General features: G+C 38.0%; 4 protein-coding genes across 4 annotated transcripts; 2 read left to right on the top strand and 2 right to left on the bottom strand.

Moving 5' to 3' along the window:
* Positions 1-673: 673 nt before the first annotated feature.
* Positions 674-3,835, bottom strand: LOC105961947 (rho GDP-dissociation inhibitor 1). Its single transcript, XM_012986208.2, has 7 exons — positions 3,686-3,835; positions 2,993-3,247; positions 2,829-2,895; positions 1,995-2,213; positions 1,337-1,461; positions 1,115-1,231; positions 674-1,014 (listed from the first exon to the last, which is right to left on the bottom strand). The coding sequence occupies exons 2-6, from the start codon at positions 3,212-3,214 to the stop codon at positions 1,154-1,156; spliced, it is 711 nt and encodes a 236-aa protein (XP_012841662.1). The 5' UTR covers positions 3,215-3,247; positions 3,686-3,835; the 3' UTR covers positions 674-1,014; positions 1,115-1,153.
* Positions 3,836-6,429: 2,594 nt separating this feature from the next.
* LOC148768716 (uncharacterized) lies at positions 6,430-7,418 on the bottom strand. Its single transcript, XM_088821328.1, has 3 exons — positions 7,377-7,418; positions 7,028-7,119; positions 6,430-6,832 (listed from the first exon to the last, which is right to left on the bottom strand). The coding sequence occupies exons 1-3, from the start codon at positions 7,416-7,418 to the stop codon at positions 6,430-6,432; spliced, it is 537 nt and encodes a 178-aa protein (XP_088677454.1).
* A 346-nt stretch (positions 7,419-7,764) lies between these two features.
* On the top strand, positions 7,765-11,449 carry LOC105962059 (uncharacterized). Its single transcript, XM_012986332.2, has 6 exons — positions 7,765-8,459; positions 9,283-9,394; positions 9,481-9,652; positions 9,764-9,951; positions 10,539-10,681; positions 11,015-11,449. The coding sequence occupies exons 1-5, from the start codon at positions 7,972-7,974 to the stop codon at positions 10,662-10,664; spliced, it is 1,086 nt and encodes a 361-aa protein (XP_012841786.2). The 5' UTR covers positions 7,765-7,971; the 3' UTR covers positions 10,665-10,681; positions 11,015-11,449.
* Positions 11,450-11,696: 247 nt separating this feature from the next.
* Positions 11,697-12,283, top strand: LOC105961949 (putative lipid-transfer protein DIR1). The gene has a single exon (XM_012986209.2). The coding sequence runs from the start codon at positions 11,755-11,757 to the stop codon at positions 12,079-12,081; it is 327 nt and encodes a 108-aa protein (XP_012841663.2). The 5' UTR covers positions 11,697-11,754; the 3' UTR covers positions 12,082-12,283.
* Positions 12,284-25,292: the final 13,009 nt, after the last annotated feature.

Below are 25,292 nucleotides of genomic sequence, written 5' to 3'. Positions count from 1 at the left end.
TCTAGTTTATTTTTAATCTATTTATCTTATATATAAAAGAAAGAAACGTTGGACAACCCTAACAAACCCTAATGGCACTTCTGTAATTATTTATTTTTAATATTTTTCCTCTACTAATTATTTTCTAATTATAATTTTCAACAATTATTAATCTCCTATTTTTCATCAATATATCTCAAATCGTATGAGATAAAGATAGAAATTCGATTTGTTAAATGTTAATCTATTTATTTGGATTATAAATCTTAATATGTAAGATTTAAAAAAAAAACTTATGTTGTATAAAATATGAATAATACTACATTATTAAATTTTACTATGTTATAGTATACTATATTATCTTATTACGTATTAAATTAATTTTTTTTTTTGAAATAATATCCCGTGCATCGCACGGGGAAAAATGCTAGTTTTTATAAATTAAATTTCAACTCATTGTCACATTCAATCAACTATTGCATTACCTGTTATAGCAGGTCATATGACCAAAATTCTCAACTTTTATAACTTACACGATTGAAATTCTAATTGTGAGATGTGATAGACTAAAACTCGCAATTAATAAACTTACGGGACTAAAAAACTCATTTTAGCAACTGAATTTCATCATTTTAAATTTTATTCCAATTTTCATCTCTAATAGATGCAATCATAATTGGAATATATGTATCAATTTCACACATAAGTTTCAATCACATGATTATATGTTCGTGAGGAGTAAATCAAGAATTACATTATCAAATATCAAAGTAACAGAAAAACAAAAAATATTCAAATTAAAAACAGAAAAAAAAAAAAAGAATCTGCAAGTTTCTCGCACTTTTTTATTCGTTACTTGCAGATATATATAGTACGACTTAGTACAATATTTTTTACACCGAATACAATAAAATTTGAAATAAAACCAAATCGAAACTCTTATAAACAATTCCACATCTTCTAACTTCGAAACTATTTTTCTCCCCCAAACTTCAACTTCTAGCTCAAACTATACTTCTGAAAAAATACTCAAAACTACAAAAAAATAAATAAATAAAATCACCATATCATAAAAATTGATAATAATAAAAGAAAATTGCAGGATAATATAATTATTTTATAGAAAAAAAAATACCAAATTAAATCCGCATCATTTGCAGAAAAAATTTTGAGGCTATGTGGAGGGCCAATCTTTCTGGATATCGAAAGTGTAGTTAATCTCCAGGTAGCACTTGTTGTCGTCATCAACGAACTAAAAACGTAACGAAAAAAACATCACAATCGGTTATTAATATTTAATTTCCAATTTCTCTAAAATAAAAATGATTAATTAATTAAAAAATATGAAATAAAAAACCTTAGTTCTTGCAGAATAAGATCCTCTAGCAAAAATTCCAGAAGGGGTAGTCTCTTCTTCCATTACATGTGTGTATGGTTCAGCTTGTGGGCTAAATGTTCCCAGCATTTGTTTTGAGCTGTCAACTGTTTTGTAATAATACATTTCAAATATCAATATTATTTTTTTTTATTATTATTATTAAAAAATAAAATAATAAATCGATCACCGCGGAAGCAAAATTCAGGATCCATGCCGTTTTATTATAGTTTATAATATAGGAAATAATACGGTAAATTATGAAAATTCGTCAAGACAGCTAAATTGCGAAATAGCTTGTTTTTTTAACAGTATGTAAAATGTCTAAATTGCCCCTAAATTAAAAATATAAAAAAGAATAATATAAATTACTACACTAAATGAAAATTCAACATTTTCTAATGAAAATTGTAAAATATCTATATTACCCTAGAAAAAAAAAATTAGAATGTTTCGAAAATTCGGCTCGTTACATGTGTTACTTTTTGTTTTACGAGGGTAAAAATTGAAATTATCGGTGGAGTATATTTATCGGAATCTAAAAGATTTTATTATTATTTATTAATATCAATATTAATTATTATTATTATTATACTAAATGTAATTATATATATTAAAAAAAAAAAAAAAAAAAAAAAACCTTTGATGCCAGTCTTCCAAACGGTGTTAATGTACTTGAGGCCACAAACAATGTCATTGCTGATCTTAACGGAAAATCTGAGACGGTAACGGCTGCCTTCTTTGAGAGTGAACCATAATCCTTTAGGGTTACCAGATTCTGGTATTGGAAGCATCAAATCTGGTCTCTCTGGGGACAGTATTGTAAGACTTATTATCTTTACATCTGGTTCTTGATTCTCTATATTTAAAAATAAAAAAAATAAAAATAATTAAAAAATAAATAAAAAAACGCTCGAGTTTAATTAATCTGATGAAAATTCAATCGTATTATCGAACTATAGGGAGGTCCGATAAATAATCTACATAAAAGACAAGATAGGTCATGCATGCATATACAGTAATATTTCTGAGTCGACACGAAAAGCTATTGGATTTACTAAATATCGAACAAAGTCTGATTATTTAATTAATCATGGCTGATCTTACTAACCAAACGAGGGCTTAAACAATTGAATTTTGCTTTCATAAGATTGTGTAATCATATGTTTGTTAATTTTATTTTTATATTAACTAAATAAAGCCCTATGTTTTCGAATATTTCAAATTATAAAAATAAAATAAACAATAAACAAAGTTCGTTTATTTCAATTAAACTATGGCTGATCTCACTAACCAAACGAGGCCTTTACACAATTATCATAGGGGATTGTATAATCATATCTTCGTTAATTTTATCTTAACAACTAAATAAAGCCGTACATTTTTCGAATATCAACAACCGAGTACCATGTAAATTCGATCTCCTACGAAATTCCTAAATTATAAAATTAAATAAATAAAAAATAAAAATTACCCTCAACAGCACTAGCATCCACACTTCCAAGAAGCTGCTCTTTCCACCTCCTCAAGCTCTCATCATCCTGGAATTGTAATAATTTTTATATAATCCGAGGAATAATTAAAATGTAATTAATGATCAATTAATTAATTAATTAATTAAATTAAAATAAATAGGACCTTATCTTTCTCAAGATGCTCCTTAATAGTCATCTTAGGACCCAACTGAATGTTAGCCAAATCTTCATCATCTTCAGTAGCATAGCAAGATGACTGGCTCGGCTGTCGGCTTATCTTCCCTTCCGAATCCGAAGCTATGTCCGGATCGTGCGCGTTACTATTTCGGTTCGTCTCGTTGTCCGAATCTTCCATTTTCTCCTTCATTTTTCCGTTCGACTCCATTTTTCTCTTACCTCCTCAATATCCCCCAGAATCCTGTCCAATTTATTACATTTAATAAATAAATAATAACACAAGAAATGCAGTTATTTCTATACTACATCCGGCGAAGGTTACATCAGGTGATTTTACCGTCGATCTACACATACTAATATCAGTGAGTGTGCGTTTTTGTGTGTATATGAATAGTGAAGATCTACCCAGTATATTTCACTCGATATAGCATAGTATAAATGCAAGAAATACAATGTTCACTATATTGGATCGAGTGGGAAAGCCAGCATAGGGCCAATAAGGGTCCGGGCCGGCCCTCACGATTTCTGAAATCACTAGTATTTTGTATACAAAATTCAATATTTTTTCTAATGCATTATGTGCCTCGTGTAAATAAAATTCTGGCTCCGCTACTGATCTGATCTTACTTCATAAAACGGAAAAATAATATTTAAAGTAAAGGGAAGAAGAATTGAATACCTGAAAACAAAAGCTGGGAAAATTGAGACACTGATTGTAAGCATAAGATTTGGAATTTTTTTTGTTCATGCAATATTTTTTTAGTGTACTAAAAGAGAGAGAGGAAATGAAATAGAGAGCAAGTAATACTTTTTATTTATTTATTTATTTGTTGGTTTTTAGGTGGTGATAAAATGATGTGCTAATTTGTGGTGATCCGATAAATATGTTAGAAATTTAGAGCTAAAAATAAATGAATTTGATTAAAGAGTTTGGTAATTAGAGCCACATGTAGGCCAATTATTGCGGCCTTTTACTCTTTTCTCGAGAGTTTTTTGTTTCGCCGTTGGAAATTAGTAAGTCCGTTATTGGAGTGAATGAATTGAGTCGAGTCGAACTGAAGTTTGAGTTTTTGTTTAAAGTAGCAATCGAATGATATATCAAACACAAATCCAATTCGAGTTATAACTTGAACTTTTTATATATATTTTTTTTGTTTAAAAAAATAATTAACGGAATGGAACACAATTTCATCAACCAACGAAAAACATTCTTCTAGAAAATCGCACCAATTGATTTGAGCGATTGTTCCTTGCGACGTAGGGTATTATTATATTTAATCTTGTAAGTAATCCCATACTTTACGTCAAATTACATATTTAGGAGTTGGGAATCGATAATCCACACTTACGTCTAGGGCTGTGCGTTGGTTGGTTTGGTTAAAAACCAGTCATAAAACCAACCCAACCCATCCAACCAACTTTAGTAAATATTGGAAACCGTTATCGACCCAACTTACATGGGTTGGGTGATGGTTGAAAACCAATTTAATGGGTTGGTTGGTGGTTTGGTTGATGGGTCATCCATCTAAATATTTTTTATTTTTTTTTAATATTTTATTACTTGTTACAACGCTATATCTTTTATAAATTAAATGCGACTAGTTCAATTATATTGAAATAAAAGATTAAAAACATTACGGGCATATATATTACAATTAAACATAAATAGTTCAACAAGTAATAATCGTCCAAATATTTAGACTATATGTCTTAAAATTAAAATAGTTCAAATTAGATAATTTAGTTAGATTTATTGTTTTTAAAATTTTGGTCAATATTAAACAATTTAATAAATGTGATATAAAATAGAAATTTGAAATTAAAAATATTAAATATTTTAATTAAATTTAATAAATAATAAATTAATGAATAAAGTTGGTTGGCCGATATTAACCAACTAACCAACTTTTTAGCATATTAGAAACCATTATCGACCCAACTATACATGGGTTGGTTGACATTATCGACCCAACTTAAATGGGTCGGTTGATGGTTGATTAACCATCACAAATTGTGGGTCGAAAATGGGTTGGTTGGTGGTTAAAACCGATCCATGCACAACCCTACTTACATCCGTCATTTATTAATATATATTTATTACGCGTATGAATTAATCATATTTTCGAATATATATATTTTCGATATAGATAATGTAATCTACAATCACTTGAAATACATTGAATAAATTTCTTTATCGAGTTAAACGACATCGTACACTCTTCTACTCCATCAATTACTCCAATTGGTGCACTTGAAATACACATTCAAAAAAATTATGATAACCTTTCAATATAAATGTGCAATGCAAAATTTTGAATTAAAAATTGGAAGAGAAAATAATTAAATAAAACATTTCTTAAACTCTCCCAAATTTCAAGTTACCTATAGTCTTTATATATGTTGACAAAAAAGGCCACATATGTTTCGGCAAAGAAAATGCTCTTTACGGGTTAATAACTGCTATTTACCGTTCAAAGTAAAAAACAGTTTATCTCTCTAAAACCCCTAAAATTCGAAATTCTCTCCAATTACCCCCCATTCCAAAAATTTCAGAAAATTTTTTTTTTTTCGAAAAATTTCGAAATCAACCAAAATCGAGCTTGGGCTTCGATTTTTTCAGGTAATTTCAACACCTACATGTGTTATATGCAATGGGTAACTCGATTTTGCAACCAATTTCATGTTTAAAAGCCCTACAAATCGATTTGTAGGGCTTTTGAATTTTTCGGAAGTTAGAGCCAAACGCCCAAACCGGGCGCTGGCTGCATGAACCGACGCCCAAAGCGGGCGTCCGTTCATGCTGCCAGCGCCCGGTTTGGGCGTGAAATGAGTGTTTGCACGCCCGGTTTGGGCGTTTCCCGGGCGAACCGGCGCCCGGTCCAGGCGTCGGTTCGGCCGGGAAACGCCCAAACCGGGCATTCGATTTAATATATATATATATTTTTTTTTTTCTGATTTAAAAGAAATATTTTTTTTCTGAATTAAAATAAGTTAGAAAATTATAATAATTTTATGTTTACAGGATGTCTAATTGGGCGAAAAAATTCGGACTGGGAAAAGGGAAAGGACTCCTGATTCGTCCTCCTGCAGATCCGGTGGAGGAGAATACTGCGGAACGGGAGGGAAGGACACATAATAGAAATGTTACCGGTTCTAAACGTCGTGGGGAACGCACTGGTGCTTTTGTACCCCCACGTACGATGATTCAGGAGGAGACAGAGACAGAGGCCGATCAGGAGATGGATGCACCCATGGATGCATATATGCAGCCGCAGGAGTACGAGTACGATCCACAACTACGCTTTCAGCAGAAGTATCAGTTTCCGGTGCCGGATTTTCCATCCGATGACGATTACGAGGATGTTCGGACTCCGACTCCGCCTCCTGTCCCGATGGGTGGTACTTTCGATGGTTCTAATCCTGTCAAGTACTGTCAAGTAGTAATACGTACGGAAACTTACTTAACAATTCGACAGATTGAGGGTGAGTCCACATCAAATCAGTAATTGCATGTGTTGTTTCATCAGTACGGAACCACTTGTAATAGTTATGCTCCTCAAGCAACCCAATCAAATGTTGCATCACTGTGCGGTCACCCCTAGATAGTCTTTTCAATTTCGCCTTCTCATTGTATATTTGTTTCGAATAAGCATCGAGACCCAAACCATTTTGTCTCAAGTTAGCCAAAATCTTCTTGGGCGGCACATGACTTTGTGACAGATCACTAATGATCTTCGCCTCCTCCTGAGACAATGCACTCATCCCATGCCCGGACTTGTATATCGGAACATGATTATGCTTCCCGTATATTACTCTGACCCCCCATCTATCATCCCATCGTAGTTCTCCGACAATATGAAAACCACAACCTATTTTTTTGCTACCGGTCCTTCTCGGACGCGCGTCTGGATTAGTTGATGGACATTCTCGTTTTTCCCCGAATAGGTCACAAGTCAAAAAAATCTTTTTTTTAGGACTGCTGCTTTTTACTATTTTCACAAAAAGACCTCTTGCAACGAACCTCACCCAAACCACTACCTCATCCTTCGAGTCAAACAACTGAGTAGTGGTAAAATAATCGGTATGATCAACTTCAAATGTAGTCGTATCGTCCTGAAAAAAACATAAAATAATTGATTTAAAAAAAAAAAAAAAAAAAAAAAAGGTTTAAAATTCAAAAGCCCAAGTCGGGCGCCCGGCAGTGCAGTGCACGCCCATGTTGGGCGTGCAGTTGGCCTACAAACGCCCATAATGGGCGTGTAACAGCCAACTGCACGCCCAACATGGGCGTGCACTGCACTGTCGGGCGCCCAAGTTGGGCTTTTGAATGTTTAGCCCAGTTTTTTCGATCGAAAAGACGGAATTTTTACCTCGCTGTGTTCGCTATCCCGATCTTCATTCGATAAATTCATTTATGTTCGTATATCACACCAATAAGAATGATTTGTGAAGAAATTGTCTTGAGAGCAATTTTTTTTAGAGAGAGAGAGAGAGAGTTTTTTTGAACGGTAAATAGCCTTTTTCAAACGGTAAAAAGCAAATCCCTTCGGTAAATATCAAATCCAAGCCCAAACATAAAGAAGCCTATAAGCCCAATAATAATCTAAGTTGAATTTGACTGTCACCCACACGCGGGTTAACTGCAACACGTGTCATTGTGTCATTGGCTTTCACAAGACACTGCGTGCCCACGCCTGTCACCCAATCCCTTGGGCAGGGCTAATTTCGTCATTTACGTTTATATAAGATAGAGATAGGGATAGAGATAGAGAGAGAAAGGTAGAAGAAGAGAGAGAGAGAGAGAGAAACATCAGAGAGAAAGTGAGAAAAAGCGTAGAGAGAGAAAGGGAGAGCGAGAGAGAGAGAGAGAGAGAGAGAGAGAGAGAGGGGGGGTTAGTTAATATTTTTTGCTGCTGTAAAAAAAACAACGGCAACTGCGTGGGAGTGGCGAATTGGAAAATTTAAATGAGTGATAGAGGTCCAGCAGCGCCGCCGCCGCCTCCGCCGCCGGGAATGGCGGTGACGGAGCAGCAGCTTGCGGAGGCGCTGGAGTCCGTCCTCCGCGACGGAGGCAACGCGTTCACCTCCGTACACGGCGTCGTTCAGCAGCTCGAATCGAAATTGGGTGTCAATTTGAGCAACAAAATCGACTTCATCCACAGCCAGATCCACCGTTTCCTCCTCCTTCGTTCCCAGCCCCAGAATTTCATTCCCCAACACCACCACCACCAGCAGAAGGACCATTTTGCCCTCCACCAAAACCCCAATTTCCTCCCCTCCAATTCCCCGCATTTGCCCCCAAATTTCACCGGACATCTTCCCGCAGAGAGTTACGGCTTCCGCCCGACCCAGCCACCTCAGCCGCAGTTGTCTCATCCCCCTCCGGTTCCACCGGTGGTGGTCACTGCACCCGCACCCAGTGTTGCCGGTGCCGGCGCCTCCGCCAAAGAGAGGTGGGTTTTTATTTTCCTTAAAACGAGTTATCTTGTGAAGGGGGTTGTGAATTCCGTGTCTTTATGCTGAACAATTAGGGTTTAAATTTTGCATTTGTCTAACTATTAAACATTAGCAGGATCAGTGTAATATATTTCTCGATAACTCAATCTTCGATTATGCCTCCATTTTGATTGGATTTAACTACCTGCAAAGATATGCCGCACCTAAAACCGAGCGAGCAACTTTAGGGCTCTAGGTGTTAATGCCATGTGCGATGCTCGTAGAAAAACACTTTCTTTTGCAATGAAAAGAATGTCCCTTTTCCCATGTGATAAGAGACTGAAGTACCGTATAAACACATAGCAAATTTCATGATAGTGCTATTCGTTTATTTTCCACTCATCTTTCTCGCTAAAACTTTGCAGTACATTCCATTCATGAAATTTCCTTTTACAATTTACGTATGCTAAGATATGTAATGATGTGGCATAATTAACCCTGATTGGGCGTTGTTGACCCATTTGACGTGAAATGGAAATATCTACGTCGTTAAACAACAAAAGGAACTTTCGTTATGAAAATCTTAGTTATTGGGCATGTTGCTCATACTGCCTTTTCCCCGAGCAGAATAAGTCGGAAAATGATGGGCTGAGGGTAAACAAATGGACCTTTCGATTTCTCATTTGTATCCATCAGTTAAGGCACCCTGTCGATTGTTGATGTAGAAACCATACAATAGCCAGCTCTAACAAGGATAGTAGATTCTCAAAAATCTTTAACTAAACGTTCTTTAGATACTGCCTTTCGGCTTTATATTCTCTTTATGCACGTTTTTTGCAGTGCTCCGCCAAGGAAAAAAAGAAGAGGTGGACCCGGTGGTCTAAACAAACTCTGTGGCGTTTCTCCCGAGCTTCAAGCCATTGTGGGTCACCCAACTTTACCGAGAACTGAGGTTTGTGAAACTATTTTCTCTTTGCTTCGATTTGTATTTATTTTAGAATCCTATTCCTCGTAAAATAAGCACTTTTGTTTTTGCAGATAGTGAAACAGTTGTGGATTTACATAAGGAAAAACAATCTTCAAGACCCAAACAACAAAAGGAAGATAATTTGCAACGACGAGCTCCGTTTGGTATTCGAGACTGATTGTACCGACATGTTCAAGATGAATAAATTACTAGCTAAGCATATAATTGCGCTCGAGCCCACAAGTACGTATCCGAGTGTCATATAATGATTTTTCATTCTCCGTCTGGTACTACTTCACTTCATGAATTTGGCGAATATATTATATGAATTATGTTTTGTTTTTTTTCTTGCAGAAGAAAGACCTAAAAGTACTAAGAAACTGAAGGCTGACGCAGAATCGGGGAGTAAAAGTGAAGAACCCGTTCCAATTGTGGTGATATCTGAAGAACTTGCGAGTTTCTTGGAAGCTGATGAGAGAGAGATGTCACAAGCAGAAGTGTTGAGGCAGATGTGGGAGTACATAAAGGTTCATCAACTTGAGGTACGTAACTGTTAATAATTTTGTTTTTTGTGTTCCGGTCGAAAGAGGGTACGTAAAGTTTAAACCTTTTTTTTCAATTCATTTTCTTAAAATTATATGGGAGCTTACGATAGATGGTTGGCAGCATGACCGAAAGGTCAATACAGTGCGAATACGACCACTGAGAACTTGATCTCTCGTTTGTTTGTTCTGAGTTATATTCTGATAAAAAAAAAAAAAACTGCAGGTGTTACATAATTTACGAAGAAATTTCATTTTGTTCAGCACTTTTACCATCCAACACTTTTACGCATCGTTGAGTTTGTTTTCTTTGTCGACTTATTTTTTGGTGTTTACAAGCTTCATTTTTCTAGTCGCCTCATTTCTTCAAATCGTATAATTTATTATGTTCTGAGTGCTGACCAAACGTCCTAATGCATTGTAATAAAACTCTATGGCACTAACTATTTTCTTCTTTGACCCCGAAGATTATTCTGTCACTATGAGTCAAAGCTAATATACATTCAGTATTTTTTTTTTTTTTTTTTTGCGGGTGTATTAGTTTTCAGATTTATGCTTCAAATTGTCTCTATGTTCTGCTGTTTTAGGATCCTTTGAATTCGACAACCATCCTATGTGATACAAAATTGCAAGAGCTTCTCGGGTGTGAAAGTGTTCCAGCATTAGGGATACCAGAGATGTTGGCACAACGCCATTTATTCAAGAAACCGTGACAGATACACACTGACTGGTAAGTCAAAGCTTATTAATAACACCTGCCAAGTTTAATTGTTCGTTGATTTGAGAATAAATACTGAGTTAATAATGACAGAGATCGTAATACTGGAACAATTATCTGCCGGGATATTTGATATTTATTGAAATTTGTTATCCCATTTCACCCATTAATTGTTCTCTTATCTCCTTTGTACTTTTCTTCGTATTCCCTTATTTGACAAATTTACCCATTTTTGTCTTTCTTATTTTCATTTTACCGTTAAGTCGGACAAAAACAGATTTTGCAGAAAAAATAGTATTTCACCAGACTCGATTTGCATCTGATGAACTTTCTTGCATTTTGCAGATTAAATGATGTTAATGCTAACTTACCGTATTCTGACATCATCATCATCATCATCAAACGCTCCGTGGGAAAAAAGATTTTAATCGCCTTTGTTCTTTCATATATGCTTAGGATTGCGACTATGGTGCTGTTAAACGAAAACCCGAATTATTTAGGTAGGTAAAATTATTAATAGACTGCTATTCTCTTGGCTAACTGCAAAGTATATATATATATGTATCTATATATATATATATATATATATTGTGGCTAAACTATATTATATATATTTCCAAGAGGTGTTCATTATTTGTTTGTGGAATTGTAATTTGCTCACTGTAGAGTAACAGGTTTTTCAGACAAGAAGATTGTAGTCTAATGTTTATTATGGTTTGTGTAGTAAATTATATATCATTTTAGCTGCAATATATATATTATGTATATGCTTTTATAAAAGATTCTTTTTTTTTTTTTTTTTAAATTTTATTTTATTTATTTATTTTGTCACTATGAATAAATGGGATGCATGTGTGCCCACCTGGAAATATTCTCACAACTTCACGGGTTCGAATAAAAAGTAATTAATTTTATTATTATATATTAAAAATTCGATTTAACCTATAAACTACATATACAAAAATCCAAATATATTTACCAAACTGCCACCCTGTGCTTCACAAATTTAATTAAAATCAGCTAACACTCCTCCACTATAAATAAACCAAATAACACTGCATATTTGCAATCAAGAAAACAAGAAAATGGCAAATACAAGAAGTACACGTGTCCTAATCATCTTCGCCTTAGCATCGGCCATCTTAGCAGCGGCGGTTAGCGGAGATGCGGTGGCGGCCACCACCATCTGCAACGTCAGATTCTCGGAGCTGGCGGAGTGCATTCCGGCGATCACCGGAAAGAACCCCGCGTGGCCCACCGGAGTGTGCTGCTCCGTGATGTGCAAAGCCGATTTGCATTGCTTCTGTAAGTACAAATCCGAGTTTGAAAAATTTGGAGTCGATCCTGCTAATGCTTTGGCGTTGCCCACAAAGTGTGGTCTCGAACTTCCACGGGGATGTAAGAATATGTAGTTGCGTTTAAAATTCGGGTTTTCGGTCGTTTTTTCGGTACTTGTATTTTTATTTTTATTTTTTTTTAATTTTGTTTGTTTAATTTATTTCTTGATGAGGGGATTTATTAGACCTTGTTGTATTGGTTTAGTGGATGTTTTGTATTTTTATGTTTCAGAAATTTTATTTTTTTTCCTAGTAGTTATTTTTGGATTGTCTTAAATTGGGGTTTATTTTGTACCATTTGTGTTACATATTATGGGAAAATTACGGAAACCCCCTGCTGTAAGGTTAAATTACGAAAAAATCCCCTCATGTTTGGGTAATTACAACCACCGCCTTAACTATGTATCGTCTTAAATATGGTGTCAAATTTACCTATTGAATGAGTGGTTTTTTTTTGTATTTACCCGAACACGATGGATCTTTTCGTAATTTGACACTACCTCATAGGCGGTCGTAATATGCCCTTAATTAAGGGGATTGACTATAAATTAAATTAATCATGGTCCACGAATTTGACAGTGATATAAGACAAATTTGAGAAAAATGCATTTAATATGTCACTGAAATTATAAGGTGACAAATAATTTGAGACTAAGACAAATTAATAAAAAAAAAAATATTTGGTACACAATTGTTTTATTAAAAAGGAAGTATTATATGTTCTTCCCAAAATAAAGATTTAGACAATATTTTATAATGATGGCCGGCTGTTGTTTTTATGTATGACATTTTGAAACCTTAAGATGTGTTGGATAATATTTGTATTACTTATATAATTCATGGAATGTGATATGCCTATTGGGCCAGCCCAATAGACCCATATTTACTGGGCCACAGGCCCAAATTAATAGTTATTTATACGAAGGCCCAATCATACCCAAAGAAGGTTGGGTCCGATAAATTGATCTCGGCTCAATCAATAAAGTATAAATACAACTTAAATTCATTTTATAAAGGTACGTTATTATTATTCCCTCAATTCTTCTATTGGAATTCTCTCCACAATTACCAACTATCTTCACGTCTGACTTGAGCGTCGGAGGGGTTTCCGCCGGATCAACCCCCGGCTTAGAGTACGTGTTTTCTGTTCGCAGGATCCTAGAGTAAATTAAAGTTCTCAGGACTATCTAGCTCGTGAGCACGTGACCTACTTTGCTCTCCCAGCTTCAACACACTAGGTGATTTATTTTTTACGTCATCATTTTGGCGCCGTCTGTGGGAATGCAGACCAGATCACGTAGCCAGCAAGATCCTCCTGAGTCCACTCGGAGAGAGAATGACACAGCTAACAACCTCCCAGTTCGAGGAGGCTCTGGCTTGCCACCTCCTCCACGTGCTTCGGATCCACCACGCGAGGTTCAGGCGATTCCCCCTCGGGACCCACCACTCGCCGATCCTCCACTACAGGCTCCACCTCTACCTGCTTCTCGAACGGTTCAAATAACCGAGGAGGCACTCCAACGAATGATAACAGAAGTTTCTACTCGCGCCGCCACTGATGCGGTGGCGCAATACATCGCCACGATGGCAGCAAACGCTCCCCCCGCGATCCCAGCTAACGCTCTCCCGTGATCCCAGCTAATGCTCCACCCGCAATGCCACCCAGGGTACAGCAACCAGCCCATAACAATGACGATCGGATAAGTGTATCCTCATCCACCTCAGATCCAAGATCCCGGATGCAGCTATCTACTAATCACAGGGAGCCACAACCCAGACAACAACGCCACCATTCACTCCAACGGGGTGATGCGTCTCTACGAAGAGCTCATATCTTTAATGAAGGGGAAGACGAGATAAATAGTAGAGTATCTCGCCAAAACCAGTTCCCCAGATTGCACAACCCAATTGACGGAGGAGCACCAATCCCAACAAGGCGCAGTCCTTTCACCTTGAACATCCTCAACGAGGTATTGCCTCAAGGAGTGAAAGTATCAGGCTTACCTCAGTTCGAAGGAACTACCGACCCGCAGGAACACATAGAGAAGTTCCACGCTATGGCAGATTTATATGGCCCAACAGATGCAGCAATGTGCAAGATGTTCCGCACCACTCTTTCCAAGAGAGCCATGAATTGGTTCAATGCTCTGCCCACAGGATCAATTGACACTTTCGCTCAGTTATCATTGCGCTTCACCAACCAATTCGCCATCAATAAGCAATATGCTAAAACTCCAGCACATCTCTTCTCTATCGTACAGAGAGACAATGAAACACTCCGCAACTACATCAGGCGTTTCGTGGAGGCTGTTCATGAAGTTCCCAATGTAGGACAAGATATGCTCTCAGGGATTATGCAGCAAAACCTGAAATCGGGTAGGTTCAAAGAATCTATCGCAGGAAGACCTCATGGCAACTTAGATGAGTTGTTAAATTGAGCTGAAAAGTACATACGCATAGAGGAAGCTTCTGCCAATGCTCCTCCCAAGAGGAAGAGAGAAGATGACCGCCCGGATATTAGGAGACGGGATGATTGTTAAGTGTATATTTTTACACTTTATCGTATCTGTTTATTTGAGCTTTTTTGTGTGAATTAACGATAATTGGTGCTTAAAAATATGATTTATTGTATTTTAGGTATAAATTGAAGAATTGGAAAAGTTTGGGGTCAAAACTGCAAATTTGGAGAAAATATGGGCCAAAAGTGAAATAATCAAAAATATGCTGAAATTGGCTGAAAATAGGCCCGCACGGCCGTGCCAAAATTAGCCTATTTTTGGCACGGCCGTGCCAAATGCAGAATTTGGGCAGAAGGTTCGGCCATTCTCGCGCGGCCGTGCGAGAATTGCACTGATTTTCGCGCGGCCGCGCCAACACCCGCTAGACACAATTTTGGACTTTTAAACACACAAGGAAACCTAGAATCATCTACCAAGTTGGGACATCTATTTAAGCCCAAACCAAGCACGAATCAAAGAACTTTGGACACAATCTTGAAGCGAGAGGATCGAGAGAACGAAGAATCGAAGACGGAGAATTGACAACTCTTCATCATAATTCTTCTTTCACCTATCTTTTCTTAATCTATGACTTTTATTACTTTTATTATGTTTTTCGTTATGAGTAGCTAAGTTTTTAATCTAGGATTTTGTTGGAACCCTATGTGGGGATTGTGAACCCGTTTTCTTGAGATTATGCAATTATGATTTTTTGATTATTTCTTCTATTTGTTATGATTGTTAGTGCATGAACTTGATCAATTTATGTGCTTTATCTGTGATTATTGGGATTGACTCGACATAGCTATTTTGATAATTAGACGGTAAGTAGAAGAACCTTCGAGTAGTTTTCACCGGATGAGTGTGTCAATTGCATGTGGTGTCGTAGACATACAGATATCACCTTAGGTAGCCATTTACGAGACTTGTTAGTTAATGCTTTATTTATAATTGGTTTGCATAGACATATAGTGAATCGTTTATGAATAATAGACTCATAATACACGCGACAGCGGGTTATGAGTAAATTAGTGTCTCGGGTTAATAATCATGAATCATAAATTTCATAATTGAGGGAATTTGGGTGAGCAATTCTTGCGTAGGGGGAAGATAAAATCCTAGGTCTGTTTTAATTGATATTTTCCCGTGTTATTTGCTTTCTTAATTAGTTTAGTTGTTTAATTGATTTAATTTGACAAACTTGCGTAGGCTGGATAAAAATCATAATTGTTAGAATTTGGTACTTAGGATTAGGTAATTTGCGTATTCCCTGTGGGATCGACATCCGACTCTCACGAGTCCACTTTATTACTTGTTTGCGATACGTGCACTTGCGTGTTGGTATTTAGCACCCAACAAGTTTTTGGCGCCGTTGCCGGGGAATACGGCTAAATTATCTATTTATTCTAATATCAAATTTGAACAATTTTTCTTACTTCAGCCATTTAATTTTTTTTTTTTTTTAATTTTTTTTTTTTTTTTGTTGTTTTTGTTTCATGTCAGGTTACAATGTACGGCCACCTCAAACGGGATATGAATGGCTTCCATCTGACGAATACCTCCAAAACACCGATGATATGCCTCCGTTTTGTTCAGCATGTGGTGGAAATCATTATTCCGATCAATGTTGGGGATTACCAACAGCGACGAATTTCGACGAAATTACCAACGGAAGTTATCGGAACACTTACACCCACAACTTATACGAGCAAAGCTTTCAAGACCAAGATTTAAACGAGTTTCAACATAGAGAGCCACAATTTGATGATTTTCAAAATTATTATCCAATGCAGCAGCAGCAGACCACTGATAAACAAGTTGATTTGGTATCCATCATTGGCGAATTCATGAAGTCCACTCAAGCATCATTTCGAAACATGGAGATACAACTGGAAGAGATGACGCTCAAATTAAAATCTGAGTCTCTTGAAAATATTCCAGACGAAATCGGCAATGGTTATATCCAAGAAAATTCGGGTGAAGCCTGCGGTGAGAAAAATCTTCCATCTCCAGAAAATAGTGTCGATATGAGAGAAATTGAAATTACGAAGACACTTGAGCATGATGAATCTGAGAAGGCAATCGAGCTAAACCATGAAGATGCCTCAGAACAAGAGAAGAAGGAGATGGATGTTATGATTGAAGATATTCTAGTTGTGGACCCTGTCGTTGATCTAAATGTAGATTTGAAGGCATCAATAGAGGTTGATGAGAAGACGAATGTGTTTGAAATGGAGGTTATACGCGGACGTGAGGTTTTTGTGTACCGATTTGAGGGAGCAGGTGATGAAGATCCCATCTTAGCTTCATATCGATTGATTACAACCAAGAAAGACTACAAGCTAAGGTGGACCCTGATATATTGCAATGCTATCCATGCCTTAGTTGCAATTGAAGTGATAGAGCTCATGGATGGATGCGCAATCTACAAGGCTTTGGATTGGACATAACAGTTTTAAGAAGCAAAGTCTGGCTGAAGACTTAAAACTTAGCGCTTCTCGGGAGGCAACCCGAGCTTTACTGTTTTTCCTATTTTTCTTTAATTTTATGTTTTATTTTTATTTTCATAGGCATGCATTCTAATTAATTTATTTGATTTCTTATTTCTAAGGTCGGAATTGCGATCGGGACGGTCATCCGAGAGACATAGAGGTCATCTTCGCAAGAGGAAAATCAGATTTCTTTCCACAAATTCTCACACCCCGAAGACAACGATTCCGACTAAATCAGGTGTTTTCTATCCTTAAACTTTGTGCTAATTTCGTTGAGGGCAACGAAAATTTTAAGTTTGGGGGTGAAAAAAACATGTTTTTTTTTGTGCTTATTTGTTTTAGTTTGCATGCATTAGGTTTTATTTATTTTTATTGCTTTTATCGTTTTTTTTTAAGAATAAAAAAAAATAAAATAATAATAATAATAATTGCTTGAGTCGAATGCTTCGATGAATCATGATGATGAAAGATGGTTGATGTTTAATGATGAAATTGCTTGCTTTATCTTGATTGTGATTGAATTTTGGTGAGCTTTTGATTCAAAGTGTCGTAGGAAGGAGTCATTGTTAGGAATCACGAATTATGCCTTGCTTTGGTTGAAAGTTTTGTGTTTTAAGACGTGGAATTAATTTATGCTATATCATATGATATTCGGTTTTAGAACTTGCCTTAGGAATTTACAAAAGTGAAATATTAAATTGTTGAGCAATTTGGGAAGTGATTTGGGCCATCTTTGAACCGTTTGAGCCTTTCAAGCCTACCTTTAAATTTTTATCATTCGAACCTTGATTGAGCCTTGGAGAAACGGTGATCTTTCTTTTAGCCAATGTGTATAAGGTAGAATAAATGGAGATTCTTGAAAAATTACCCTTTGGAGTTCGGTTGAAAATTTTATAAGGTCCTTCTTCTTCCTCTACCAAAAAAAAAAAAAAAAAAAAAAAAAAAAAAAAGTAAAAAAAAAAAAAAATATATATATATATAATAAAAAATAAAAAAAAAAAGAGAGAAAGAAAAAGAAGAAGAAGAGACTAGAAGGGGAAGTAAGGACTAGTTGTTGAGTTGTTTTGAAAGCTCGATCCATTGTCTTAAGAGCAAAAGTGGAGACTTTTGAACTCTTAAAAATCGAGTTAATTAAAGTCCTTAGAGGTGAATTCATTGTTTCAAACGCCTATCTTTCAAAATTTGGCGTAATCACCTATATTCAAGAAGCATAGCCACCTATACCCATATCTCCTACCTCGAACCAAAAAGCCCAACATTTGAAAGCCAAAAAGTCCCAATGATCCCAATAGCTCAATTATTTGATACTAGCCGAGTAAAGAAATTTCGTGAGTCTTTGGAGTTGAATATTATTATGTAAGTATAAATTTTCTCCATTTTTAATGTACAAATATGGGATACTTGAAGCGATAGCATGGTTTGTGGTTTTTAGCAATGGTGAGTGAATACGTATCTTTGAATTACGAGCTTGTATATTTTTGAGAATTGTCATGATAATTGCAAGTTTCTGAAAAAATGAAAGTTGACCATTAATCTATGTGATGAGAGGCATTTGTTGAGAGTATTGCTGTGAAAGTTGCTAGTTTTTGCTTGAGGACAAGCAAAAGATCAAGTTTGGGGGTGTGTTAAGTGTATATTTTTACACTTTATCGTATCTGTTTATTTGAGCTTTTTTGTGTGAATTAACGATAATTGGTGCTTAAAAAGATGATTTATTGTATTTTAGGTATAAATTGAAGAATTGGAAAAGTTTGGGGTCAAAACTGCAAATTTGGAGAAAATATGGGCCAAAAGTGAAATAATCAAAAATATGCTGAAATTGGCTGAAAATAGGCCCGCACGGCCGTGCCAAAATTAGCCTATTTTTGGCACGGCCGTGCCAAATGCAGAATTTGGGCAGAAGGTTCGGCCATTCTCGCGCGGCCGTGCGAGAATTGCACTGATTTTCGCGCGGCCGCGCCAACACCCGCTAGACACAATTTTGGACTTTTAAACACACAAGGAAACCTAGAATCATCTACCAAGTTGGGACATCTATTTAAGCCCAAACCAAGCACGAATCAAAGAACTTTGGACACAATCTTGAAGCGAGAGGATCGAGAGAACGAAGAATCGAAGACGGAGAATTGACAACTCTTCATCATAATTCTTCTTTCACCTATCTTTTCTTAATCTATGACTTTTATTACTTTTATTATGTTTTTCGTTATGAGTAGCTAAGTTTTTAATCTAGGATTTTGTTGGAACCCTATGTGGGGATTGTGAACCCGTTTTCTTGAGATTATGCAATTATGATTTTTTGATTATTTCTTCTATTTGTTATGATTGTTAGTGCATGAACTTGATCAATTTATGTGCTTTATCTGTGATTATTGGGATTGACTCGACATAGCTATTTTGATAATTAGACGGTAAGTAGAAGAACCTTCGAGTAGTTTTCACCGGATGAGTGTGTCAATTGCATGTGGTGTCGTAGACATACAGATATCACCTTAGGTAGCCATTTACGAGACTTGTTAGTTAATGCTTTATTTATAATTGGTTTGCATAGACATATAGTGAATCGTTTATGAATAATAGACTCATAATACACGCGACAGCGGGTTATGAGTAAATTAGTGTCTCGGGTTAATAATCATGAATCATAAATTTCATAATTGAGGGAATTTGGGTGAGCAATTCTTGCGTAGGGGGAAGATAAAATCCTAGGTCTGTTTTAATTGATATTTTCCCGTGTTATTTGCTTTCTTAATTAGTTTAGTTGTTTAATTGATTTAATTTGACAAACTTGCGTAGGCTGGATAAAAATCATAATTGTTAGAATTTGGTACTTAGGATTAGGTAATTTGCGTATTCCCTGTGGGATCGACATCCGACTCTCACGAGTCCACTTTATTACTTGTTTGCGATACGTGCACTTGCGTGTTGGTATTTAGCACCCAACAATGATCGACGTCCTCCACCCCCACCTCAAGGCCAATCATCTTCAACTTATAATCGATTCACTCCACTCAATACTCGCCTCACTGAAATACTTCATGTGATTGAACAAAAAGGTCTGGCAGAGCCTCCACGCCCAATGCAACCCAATGCGAAACGAGAAAGATCGGATCGCTATTGTCAATTCCACAAAGATAAAGGGCATACTACCGAGGAATGTGCACAACTCAAATTGGCGATTGAGAGGTTGATCAAGCAAGACCACTTGAGCGAGTACATTGATAAGCCTCGAAATAAGCGCCGCGATGATCTTCCACGCCGAGATAACAATAGAGATCAACAGCAACGACGAGAGGAGGGGGGTCATCGGCGCGACCCAGATAACAATGATAACCAACCCACCCGAGGAATCATCTCCTTTATCTCCGGAGGACCGGCAGGTGGCGATTCACAAAATGCGAGACGCACCCTCGCTCGATCAGCACGTATGAATCAAGAACATGCTTCTCCATCCGCATCCATCTATCAAATACGAAGACCTGATCATGGCATAGTCTTCAACTCCTCGGACCTTGAAGGTCCAGATGAAGATCATGTCGATGCGTTAGTGATAACAGCAACGGTGGCCAACTTCATAGTTAAAAAGATATTAGTGGACGGTGGGAGCTCAGCCGACATTATGTATCTCCACACATTCAAGCAGCTAGGCATAGATAACGCACGATTCAATCCCATCACTACACCATTGAAAGGATTCACGGGAGAAGGTGTTTTATCCATGGGGGAAGTAGAGTTACCCATCTCCTTAGGGGAAGATCCTTGTCGAGTAACGAAAATGATAAAATTCCTTATCGTCGACAAACCATCCCCTTATAACATCATCGTGGGAAGGCCCGCGATCCATACATTCAAGTCTGTGCCTTCATCTTACCACCAAAAGTGGAAATTCCCCACTCCTTACGGGATGGGAGAGGTACTTGGAGATAGGCGTCTCGCTCGAGAATGTTATGCGAGAGCTCTACGTGAACCATCTAAGAGACCCAATCCGTCAGGGAAATGAGACGACACACCGAGACAAGATAAGCGAAAATGGGTCAACGCGGTCATCGAAGCTGATAAAGAAATCCTAATCAGCGTACCAGACGACACCGTCAAGCTAGCCGCGGTTGAAGAACTAAAATCAGTAGAACTCATACCCGGAGATAATTCTAAGCTTCTCCGCATCGGCTCTGATCTAGATCAAGAAGTGGAGAATCAACTAGTTAACTTCCTTAGACACAATGGGGACGTTTTTGCTTGGAAAGCTCAGGATCTGACGGGAATTCCTTCCAAAATAGCATTGCATCGACTAAACGTTGACAAAAGATTGAAATCGGTCAAGCAACGTAAAAGGACTTTTGGTCCTGAGCGCAACAAACATATCAAAGAGGAAGTGGCAAAACTCTTAGATGCAGGCCACATTAGATCGGTTCAGTATCCCGAGTGGTTATCCAATGTGGTATTAGTACCTAAACCCGGAGGCAAATGGAGGCTATGTGTAGACTTCACCGACCTCAACAAGGCATGCCCGAAGGATCCATTTCCCTTACCAAGGATTGACCAGCTCATAGACTCAACCTCAGGGTGCGAACTTCTCAGCTTCCTCGATGCATATCAAGGATACAATCAAATTTTGCTCGCCCCAGAAGACCAAGAGAGAGCTAGTTTCATTACAGACCAAGGCATCTACTGCTATCGAGTCATGCCGTTCGGTCTCAAGAATGCAGGAGCTACTTACCAACGCCTAGTAAATACGATGTTCGCGGACTTGATTGGTAAATACATGGAGGTATACATTGATGACATGCTCGTCAAGAGTATTAAAGTCGCGGATCACCTAACCGATTTAAGTCAATGCTTCTCCATCTTACGCAAATACAAGATGAAGCTCAATCCCCTAAAATGTTCGTTCGGAGTTCGAGGTGGAAAATTCTTAGGGTACATGATATCACAACGGGGAATTGAAGCCAACCCAGCAAAGATTGAAGCTATCACCTCCATGGCCCCTCCCACTTCGATTAAGAAGGTCCAACAACTTAACGGTTGTTTGGCAGCCCTAAACCGATTTATATCCCGATCAGCTGATAAGGGTCTTCCTTTCTTCAAGATACTAAGAGGTGGGAAAAAGTTTGCGTGGAATGAGGACTGTCAAAAAGCTTTCACAGAATTGAAAGCATATCTCACTTCCCCACCTCTACTCACAAAGCCCCAGCCAGGAGATACTCTCTTCCTATATTTGGCTATTTCAGCAGATGCCATTAGCGCAGTGCTCATTCGGGATGGTGAAAAAGGTCACCAACCGATATATTACATAAGCCGAGCTCTCCAAGGCCCAGAGCACCGTTACACCAATATGGAGAAACTTGCTCTCGCCCTCATCAATGCAGCCAGAAAGTTACGCCCGTACTTCCAGTCGCACCAAGTGATTGTTCTCACCAACTATCCCCTTAAACAAATATTGAGAAGTCCCGAGACTTCCGGGCGATTAGCTAAGTGGGCTATAGAGCTAAGTGAATATGGGGTTGAGTTCAAACCACGCCCAGCCATCAAAGCTCAAATCCTAGCAGACTTTGTAGTAGAGATGACTACATCGGAGGAGAGCACCTCCATACCCACTTGGGCCATCAATGTCGATGGATCATCCACCGCTACAGGAGGAGGCGCGGGTATTGTATTAACAAGCCCAGATGGAGATGAATTCGAGTATGCTCAACGGTTTGATTTCAAAGCTTCCAATAATGTAGCCGAATATGAAGCTTTGATCGCTGGTATCCGCCTCGCTTTGGCAGCTGGAGCTCGCAAACTCATAGTACACAGCGACTCCCAGTTAGTGGTCAACCAAATCCTTGGGAACTATGAAGCCAAAGAAGAATCCATGGCAAAGTACCTTGCTCTTGCACTTACCCTCCTCTCAAAATTGGATAGCTACGAGATAAAGCAAGTACCGAGAGCCAACAATATTGATGCAGACAAGTTAGCTAGACTTGGTAGTTCCATGGCAAGCATTGGAAGCCGGAAAATTACCCTCCTCACGTCTTCCCAACCAGAAATAGTCTCCACCAACGGAGTGAATTGCGCTGAAGAGAGCGAACCCTGTTGGATCACCCCCATTACAAACTATCTCAAAAGCGGGGAACTTCCGACTGACATCGCCCAAGCGAAGAAAATAAAGGTAAGGGCGGCCCGTTTCCTAATGATAGGTGAAGATCTCTACAAGCGAGGGTTCTCCTTCCCATATCTTAAATGCCTTAACCCATCAGCAGCAGACTACGTGCTTAGGGAAGTACATGAAGGCATTTGTGGTAATCATTTAAGTGGAAGAAACTTAGCTCTCAAAATATTGAGACAAGGTTACTATTGGCCCACCATGCATGAAGATGCGAAAAAACTAGTGCGGAGATGCAAGCCTTGCCAAGAACACGCTAACATCCTTCATCTCCCAGCAGCACTGATGCAACCGATTGACAGTCCCATACCTTTCGCTCAATGGGGAGTTGACTTGGTCGGTCCTTTTCCACCAGCAACAGGAGGACGCAAGTTCCTCATTGTAGCTGTAGATTACTTCACCAAGTGGGTAGAAGCAGAACCTTTAGCTCGCATTCGAGAAGAAGACGTCATCCAATTCCTTTGGAAGAACATCGTGTGCCGCTTCGGCATTCCCCGTTCCATTATTTCGGACAATGGAACACAATTTTGTGGAGACAAAGTCAAGAGTTGGTGCCTTGGCTTATCTATTAAGCAATTCTTCACTTCGGTTGCTAACCCCCAAGCAAATGGTCAAACGGAAGTAACCAATCGCACGATACTTCAACATCTCAAGACAATGCTGGGAAGTGCCAAGGGAAAGTGGGTTGAAGAATTACCCAATGCTCTGTGGGCATATCGAACAACCCCACGAACAGCAACAGGAGAATCCCCATTTAACCTAGCTTTCGGAACAGAGGCTGTAGCACCCGTCGAGATTGGCGAACCCTCTTGGAGAGTCATCAATTATTCACAAGAGGCAAATGAAGAAGCAATGAGAGCTAACCTCGATCTCGTCGAGGAACTAAGAGAGATTGCCTCCATCCGACAACAAATGTACAAGAGTCGCATGGCGAAAGCTTATAACTCCAAGGTCCGCCCTCGCTCTTTCCAAATAGGAGATTTAGTTCTCCGCAAAGCCGAAGCCTCACGCCCAATCGGTAAACTCGACCCGAAGTGGGAAGGACCATATAAAATTACGCAACTGGTCAACAATGGAGCATATCGTCTCGAGAACCTCGACGGACACCCTATACCCAGAACTTGGAATATAGGGAATCTCAAAAGGTTCTACGCTTGAGGCTTCACAACCTTCCACGTCTCTCTTCTTGCAAGAATGTCTCTAAAAGTCCGAGAAGGGGCTCCATAACGAGGTGTGTAAACATCCCTCCCAAACTGGGGGGCTATTGATATTATCTACATCAACATTCCATAACACGTCTCATCATCTTCGTACAGATTGAGAGTCAATTACGAAAGGATGCCGACCCCCCACCACTCGCCCAAAGAGAGAAGATACTCCGTACTACCTCACAAAGGGTAACACCATTTTTTACTAAGTCATATCACAAGAAATTAATGGATCTCTATACTAAACAATAACGCTATCTTCTTTGACAGGCAGGGTCGCGCAGCAATTCACCACAACTCATGAATTGATCTCATATCTCGGAATGCGAGAAACAGAGTAGTCCCATTATTGGGTACGTGATCCCAAATACGCATCACTCCAACTTATGAAACAATTAAATCTTCAATACAAGTATTTGATTTTTCTTTTTACCCCAGTACTTTTCAGGCATAGAGACACCAAAGACAATAGACATACTACCCATACACCAAGTACGGATGAGCACAAGGAAGACGTGGAAGAAGAATAAAACTCTTATAGTTACATAGATTACTTTTCGATATTTCGATTTATTTGTTTTTACGATTTATTTCCCTTCGCCTCACAGAGGCTTACGACATTTCGCATTCCTATTAATGATTAAATCAAGTTTCTACTTTACTCTCAAAGTTATTGTTCATATATCACTTCACCGTTACAACGGATTCATATCATCCCAACCCTAAAAACACGTAGAGAAATTAAGATAATCCATATAGCCTGGCCAGCTGGATTATCTGAATCTTTCTATGTTGATTTACAGGGTCCTCATATTTAAAACGTGGCCATGGACTAAACAATACTCAGACCTACGAGGTCCCAAGCAAAGGGCATGACCCCAAAAAATTATAAAAAAAAAAGAAAAAAAAAAATCTTGAGAGACTGATCCCCTCATCAAGAATA

The sequence above is a fragment of the Erythranthe guttata genome, chromosome 8 (genome assembly GCF_056151865.1).
Source record: "Erythranthe guttata isolate IM_541 chromosome 8, IM_541, whole genome shotgun sequence".
In the NCBI taxonomy this organism is placed as follows: domain Eukaryota; kingdom Viridiplantae; phylum Streptophyta; class Magnoliopsida; order Lamiales; family Phrymaceae; genus Erythranthe; species Erythranthe guttata.
Note: the sequence above shows the minus strand (reverse complement) of the source record. Positions and strands in the feature narration are given on the sequence as shown.